This window comes from Protomyctophum parallelum, assembly GCF_964188405.1.
Source record: "Protomyctophum parallelum genome assembly, chromosome: 5".
NCBI classification, from domain to species: Eukaryota; Metazoa; Chordata; class Actinopteri; order Myctophiformes; family Myctophidae; genus Protomyctophum; species Protomyctophum parallelum.
The window spans coordinates 23,953,310-23,960,840 of record NC_139702.1 but is presented as its reverse complement, the minus strand read 5'-3'; the positions used below and the strand labels follow the sequence as shown (position 1 = coordinate 23,960,840).

Sequence of the window (7,531 nt, the reverse complement as noted above, 5' to 3'; positions counted from 1 at the left end):
ATGCTGATTCAAAGTGTTGATAGGTTCAAAGTTCTCAAGTGTTCTCATCAATACTTGGATGCCTGCCATCCAGAGCCATAGAGTATTTGGCTCTGGTGCCATCTATCGACGCACGGCAGTATTACAAGAAGGACTGTGGTGGAATATGATTGGGTAGTATTTAGGTATAAAAACATCGTCATTTCCTTTTTCCGGTCTCTTTTACCGTGGCTCCAGATCTCCATACGGCGTTGTCTCGTGGTGAGTTGAGACTTTTACATTTATCTATTATTTTAGTTAATAGAGCAGTCGTTAGGATTGATCAGTATAACGAAGTATCGCACGGAAATGTTTAAATGGGGCAAATCTTTTTATTTTATATTTTGCGACACATTTTGGGCTGTTGTCGATGAGTTAGGTTAAAGAAAAGAATGGTGCAACGTGGCTTGATGCCAAGCCATGCATGCTTGATCACAGTCAGATAATGTCCCAATCTGGGAGAACCCATCGGCAAGAAATAGAAACGGATGTTTGACATTTCATTTCAGCACATAATGTTTGCAATATGATGGAAAAACCTAGCTATTTTTGTACCTCATGGGTCATTTGTAATAGTACTTCCGTTTCCAGCTCTCCTACTAAAGTAATGCAGGGAAAGTGGTCAAGATATGTACCATTTGTGTCAAGACTATCATAGATGTATTTTAAAGTTTTGAGTTTTAACTTTAATGTCTATGATCATTGATATGCAAATGTAAGAAATCGATTTACATTAGTCTGATGTGTTGCTGCTGATTTCTAATCTTATGTAGAGTTGTAGACATACTGATGAGGGGGGGGATACTGAGCCACATAATTTATCTAAACTTTGTTACTATGGTGACCAGGAAGATATGCACATAATGCACTGCTCTTCTAGCTTCTCTGACCAAGAACTGATTTCGTGTTTAGTTTAGCGTTGATGCTTGCATGGCATGCTGCCTGCACTGCCATCATGCAGGCTTTATGACTAGTAGCCTATGTTACATTGCTTGCAATTGCCCCTTTCAAAAAGCACTTGCTTTTGCCTGGTCTGTGGCATGGCGAGTTGTCGAAGAAGGGAAGAGAATTCAGTCATTACTGGTGGGTGAGATGGCAGACTAATTTTGTGCTGATTAATCTCAATCCGTGTTGACACAAGTCTTCTATCCTGGCTATCTGTATTATTTCTGCTTAATGTATAAGGGTATTTTTGATGAGTTAAGATAAGAATGGTGCAATGTGGTGTGATGCCATGCCGTGCATGCATGATCAGTCTGATATGTCCATACAACACTATATAGCTCAAGACCCTGATGTTAGATAGAGACAGTGGAGATAAGCCATTCAGGACAGTCCCGAGCTGGTGTTGGCTAGTCCGCACTCACATCAGAAGTCTATAAAGTTGTAATAACCTTCAGTCGCCTGATCATTTATCCTTGGATGTTCAAACACGCAGCAAATGGTTTCATTTCTGCACATGTAACATGGCGGCAATGATGACCTTACCAACATGCTTGTGTTAAAGATGACTAACCTAATGGCTCATGTTTATTTGTCTCCCGTTTCCAGCTCTCCCACTAAGTCGTAACACAGGGAAAGTGGTCACGATGTCCGGAGGTCTGGATGTGTTGCAGATGAAGGAGGAGGATGTGCTTAAATTCCTGGCAGCAGCGACACACTTGGGAGGGACCAACATGGACTTCCAAATGGAACAATATGTCTACAAGAGGAAGAGTGATGGTGAGTTGGAAAACTTGGGTTATTTTGGTTGTTGTGGACATCCCCATCCCCTCCTTACAACTGCACACCATTAAAGCCTTGCACTCACATGTGAGTGTGGAGGTGTCGGAAGTGTGCTAAAGTAAAACTGGAAGGGTTTTCGCTGACACCATGAGGGCTGACGCCCGATGACTGGGGTTAGATAGCAACCTAAGCCACAAACCAATTTTATTTGTTGGGTAATATCGATTACAGGCGACAGTCTGCCCTGATACTGGAAGGTTGGGGTTCGATCCCCGGCTGGGTCCTACCTAGAAATTGGACCCAATGCCTCCCTGCTTGGCGCTCAGCATCAAGGGTTGGATGGGGTGATAAGTCCGAGACATACTGTAGTAACTGTACTAGCTTCATGTCCCGGAGGTGTACTGTACATCAAGCTGTACTATGTTACAGAAACAGGAGATGGGCCACATGGCTCGTCAAGGCTTACTTATCGATTACAGGCTCAGTGGACAGCTGTTGGGATTGCTTTCACATAGCTGCAAGCTTGCAACTTGCATGCTATAATGCTATCTGGCATCTAATAAGTTGCAATACCAACCTAATTAAATCCGGACTTTTAGCATATTGTAGCATCCAAGTTGCTTGTGGCAAGAGTGAAACGATAACAAACTAACACTAAGAAATGACTGGGTGTCACGTTCTACACATCAAACAAATGTTTATAGAACATTATTATTAAAAATTGTGAATAGATGTTCATATTGTTATAGTTGTGGATGCTCACAGCAAAATTAGAATTGTATTCTTTTTTTGTTCATCGTGTGTGGACGTACCTTTAGCCCGCAAAACATAAGTGCCAGGTACAGAAACGAGATGCCATCAGGGTTTTGTCATGTCAACCTAACGATCATTCCGAGATGATCAGTAGTACTCTTAACATGTGCACTAAATTGTTGAACCTTCTCTCCCCAGGTGTTTACATCATCAACCTGAGGAAGACGTGGGAGAAGTTGCTGTTGGCTGCTAGGGCCATTGTGGCCATTGAGAACCCAGCTGATGTCTGTGTCATCTCCTCTAGGAGCACTGGCCAGGTCAGCCTACTAAGGAGCATAATAAACTCATGCAACCCATGAGTTCCATTCCGCAGTGAGGCATCATCCATTTGGAGGTTAAAAAAAATCCTTTTTATTTTGTGGCTTTGACTTTTTCTTTACTCATACCTCTGCTTTGTTCCCATCATAATGCGGCTGCTGCTATGAATGATACTTTAATTTCCCTCTGGGCAGCAATAGAGATTTCTAATCTTATAAAAGCTATGCATTTGCTTAAAACTGTACTAATCGCTTGTTTCTTGGGGTTGGAGTCATGTTTTTTTTTTAACATAGTGTATGTCTTGAGCTGACACTTTAGATTCTATTTGCACACCATTAAAGCCTTGCACTGACATGTGAGTGTGGAGGTGTCGGAAGTGTGCTAAAGTAAAACGGAAGGGTTTTCGCTGACACCATGAGGGCTGACACCCAATGACTGGGGTTAGATAGCAACCTAAGCCACAAGCCATCATTTGGTGGCTAATGTCAATTACAAGCTCACCTAGGACAAAAACACACTTGATTTTCATTGCATGTATATGCATTACTTTTTTTTGCATGTGAATCGCAATTATTTTAGATAATTGCAATTATTTTGTCAATCGTTTCCATGTTGAAAAATGTTGTTCATACATAAAAAAAGAACTGAAATGGCAGAACTACAAGCTTATGATCTGTTCTAAGCTTGTTCCTGTTTTGATTACCAGCCAAATTTAAATGTATTTTTATGTTCATGTCAAAACGTCATTTAATCATGACTGTCCTAATCTCATGTATTCTTGTTCCTTCAGAGGGCTGTGCTGAAGTTTGCCTCAGCTACAGGTGCCACCACCTTTCACGGTCGCTTCACTCCCGGAACCTTCACCAATCAGATCCAGGCGGCCTTCAGGGAGCCCCGTCTACTGATTGTGACCGACCCCCGTCTCGACCACCAGCCCCTGACCGAGGCGTCCTATGTCAACATCCCGACCATCGCTCTGTGCAACACGGACTCCCCACTGAGATACGTAGACGTAGCAATCCCTTGCAACAATAAGGTAAGGATTGACACGCATAAGTTTAGCTTGACATGACTTATTGATTCATGCCCATGTGTCGACTGGCTGCGCCGGTTTATGGTTATGATCAATATTCAGCACACCATTAAAGCCTCGCTCTCACATGTGAGTGTGGAGGTGTCGGAAGTGTGCTAAAGTAAAACGGAAGGGTTTTCGCTGACACCATGAGGGCTGATGCCTGATGACTGGGGTTAGATAGCAACCTAAGCCACATAATTAGATTTATGCTTAACGCCACCAAGTAGATGTCCACAGACTCCACACCATTAGACGTGGATTGTGAATTTCATGACTATTTGCCATGTTTGACAGTGGACTGTTTGTACTGTATGGGACATTAAAGGTTGCAACTGAAGAACTGTATAGATGCCATGTACAGGTATATAAACTCTTAAGCATACAGTACGTCATATGTTTCACATCTTTGCAGTCACTCTTACCTGTATGTGTATGCCGTATAAAGCAGACATTCTCATTCGCTAATCGGTCTAACGATGTAAAACTTGTCTGCGCAGGGTCATCACTCTGTAGGTCTGATGTGGTGGATGTTGGCCAGAGAGGTGCTGAGGATGAGGGGAACTATTTCCAGGGAGCATCCCTGGGAGACCATGCCCGACCTCTTCTTCTACAGAGATCCTGAGGAGGTGAGGTGTGCTTAGTTGGCTTGATACAAAAGCCACAAATGTAATTGACGTCAACACTATGATGATTGCCAGATTTGATTATGCCTGAAACTTGAAAGCTTGTCACTCATCACATGTCATGGATTTCTAGTTATATTGTGGAATATACTGAGCCACATAATAAATGTGTTGCTATGGTGACTGGGATATGCACAGATCTTCTAGCCGCTCTGATTACAATATCAAAGAACTGATTTGGTGTTTAGAGATATACTGCCTGCACTGCCATCGTGCAGACTGTGATTATGTTGTTGCATTGCTTGCAAATTACCCTTTCAAAAAGCACTTGCTTTGCCTTGTCTGTGGCGTGGTGAGTTGTCGAAGAAGGGAAGAGAAATCCGTCATTACTGGTGGGTGAGATGGCAGACTAATTTTGTGCAGATTAATCTCAATCCGTGTTGACACAAGTCTTCTATCCTACCTGTACTTATGTCAGTCATGCATTTTGTGTTGTGTGTGTGTGTTTTTTCATTTTAATTGTAACCAAACAAATCTGTAACAGATTGAGAAAGAAGAGCAGGCAGCAGCAGAAAAGGCTGTTGGCAAGGAAGAGTTCCAGGGTGAGTGGACTGCCCCAGCGGCTGAATTTGCCCAGCCTGAGGTGGCAGACTGGTCTGAGGGTGTCCAGGTGCCCTCTGTGCCCATTCAGCAGTTTGCAGCTGGCGTTGAGGGTAAGACTCTCTGACATTAGAAGCGTTCCTTTTAAATGTTAACTTTTGTAAATGTATGTTAAACACTATTACATTTTATAAAAATGTAAAGATATAGCTCAATTCTGTTCTTATCCACGGTCTGTAGGTGCCCCTGCCAAGGCCCCTGCTGAAGGCTTTGCTGGTAAGAAACATTGAATTTGTATTCTGACTAAATGGCTTGTAACTCAATTAATTATAATGCATCATTGTTTTTTTAAATTATTAATTATAACCGTCTCTCATTCACTACCCTCTACCTCCCACAGAGGATTGGAGTGCCCAGCCAGCCACTGAAGACTGGTCGGCGGCCCCCACTGCCCAGGCCTCTGACTGGGGCGGGGCTACCTCTGACTGGTCTTAAGGCATCTAAACTCAATAATCTGTACAAATCCTAAAATCTGTGCAGTAAATAAATATGTTTAAGTGTGCCTGTAGTAATCGTTGTGCTGTTTGTTTGACAGGGGGGGGGGGGGGGGGGGGGAGGACTGTAAATATACAGTATTGTGTACCAAGTTACAGTTTACAACGTATTCTTGATCATACTACCAGTAGCAGTCATTGTGGGCAGTGAAATCTCTAAAAGTACATGATGAAATAAAGCAAGACGTGCAAGGAAAATGGTCAACGGCAAGTTGCTAAAACAATAGAAATGCAGACTATATTTTGTTAAGTAAAAAAAAATGTCCCCCCCTCAAAGTGATCTTTATTATGGCATACAGCTCATGAATCAAAAGAAATCCTGTCAACAACTGAGAATATTTTACGAGGCCACTACATTCTTTTTCTTTTTTAAACGTGATGTCTACCATCTGAAAAGTATTAAACGGGCTCATGTCTCCTTCCTCTTGTCAGGCCAGTTCGCTGGTCAGTTAATAATGATCTCAGATTAACCCAATTTAAAACCATATTTAATATTGAGCAGCTATTTAAAAAGATATGGTTACACTTACCTCATCTTCAGAGTCCGACAGGTAGTCTGTTTGTTGGGTAGAGGATTTCACCTGGAAATTAAACAGAATATTGTTGAGCATTAAGTGAATGTCTAAAATGTTATATCGGCACATTAATACTAGATTGTATCCAGGCATAGCAGTAAAGCAAGATTACTTTATCAGAGCTTTGGGTTATGTACTATGGGTAGTTGCCTCCCCATGATGCATTTAAAATGGTGATCTTAATTTTCATTAATAAAATAATCCACTTTGCATTAGTTTGTGTTTGAGAAGACTGACCTGTTTCCCAATCAAATTAAGTTCATGGATAGAATATTTCCATGTTTTAATCAACGGAGCAACTGAAGATGTCATTAATACGAGTTAAATCCTAACGAGGCACCTATCCAAACCTTTACCAAAGTGTAATTTTCCTTGGATGTGTTACATGTAATCAGGGGTTGACAGTTGACACTAGGGTCTCAGAGGCACTTGCCCGTCAGGCAAGTACAGGTCATGTTCTACTTCTCGTTATGATGAAGAGCCGGGAGGCTTGAAACTAACCTTAAATATTTTTAAAGCTTTGGAGCATTACTCAAGTGCAGACCTTACTTTTTGTTCTATTATTTCTACCTGTGCCTGACATCTGGCTTTAATTGTAGATGTGCGTGCTTTATTCTACTTTTCCATGTTCTACTTGCCCACAGGTCTTGTACCACTGTTATAAATGTTTTGTCAACATGTGCATATAGCCTGGCATTGAAATTGCTTTACTTATTTCCATACGGTATGTAAATATACAGTGAATGCATTCATTCGATTTTGTGGGCCTACTGTATAATTATAAATGGCAATTTTAAATTATATAGCTACGGGATGTTTAATGACGTGTGTATATCAGTACTGTAGTATCAAAATGTGCAAGAGTAGAAGGCATACAGCAGGGGTACTCAACTGGCGGACCACCTCTTTGCGGACCACCCAAAAAAAAAAAGTTAATAATATAAATAACATCAGATGGTATACATTTCTCATGTGAAATTGCTGCACAGGCCCCCAAAATGTCCCCCAAGGGCCCCCAAAATTCTGGCACACAGTGTGGCCTGCCAGGGCGTATATTTGGAGTTCCACTCCGGGCCTGCACTCTGCACCCCATTATTGGTTGGGTCACGTGAAGGGGATCTGATTTGTATAAGCTTGGCTTGACCATACTAAACGGGCATAGAGCCCCGCTCTCCGATGGACGCCGCGCATGGGACCGGAGTCGGACCTCGGTCTTATTCAAAAGAATATTTGTGGACCTTCATTTCTAGTTGAGGACCCCTGGCATACAGCATATCTTTAGCAGAAGTG

At 42.0% G+C, this 7,531-nt stretch overlaps 1 protein-coding gene across 1 annotated transcript; it reads left to right on the top strand.

Moving 5' to 3' along the window:
* The first annotated feature begins 204 nt into the window (after positions 1-204).
* Positions 205-5,674, top strand: LOC310858877 (small ribosomal subunit protein uS2). The gene is made up of 8 exons (XM_083765175.1): positions 205-240; positions 1,570-1,740; positions 2,695-2,813; positions 3,605-3,850; positions 4,387-4,515; positions 5,057-5,225; positions 5,353-5,388; positions 5,513-5,674. Exons 2-8 carry the CDS (start codon positions 1,608-1,610, stop codon positions 5,605-5,607), a joined length of 927 nt encoding a protein of 308 aa, XP_083621301.1. The 5' UTR covers positions 205-240; positions 1,570-1,607; the 3' UTR covers positions 5,608-5,674.
* The last annotated feature ends 1,857 nt before the right edge of the window (positions 5,675-7,531 follow it).

Coding starts and splice junctions, on each gene's coding strand:
- LOC310858877 (XM_083765175.1), top strand. CDS start 1,608: ATGTCCGGAGGTCTGGATGTGTTGCAGATGAAGGAGGAGGATGTGCTT. Junction 2,814..3,604: donor CCTCTAGGAGCACTGGCCAG/GTCAGCCTACTA, acceptor TTGTTCCTTCAG/AGGGCTGTGCTGAAGTTTGC. Junction 5,389..5,512: donor CCCTGCTGAAGGCTTTGCTG/GTAAGAAACATT, acceptor TACCTCCCACAG/AGGATTGGAGTGCCCAGCCA.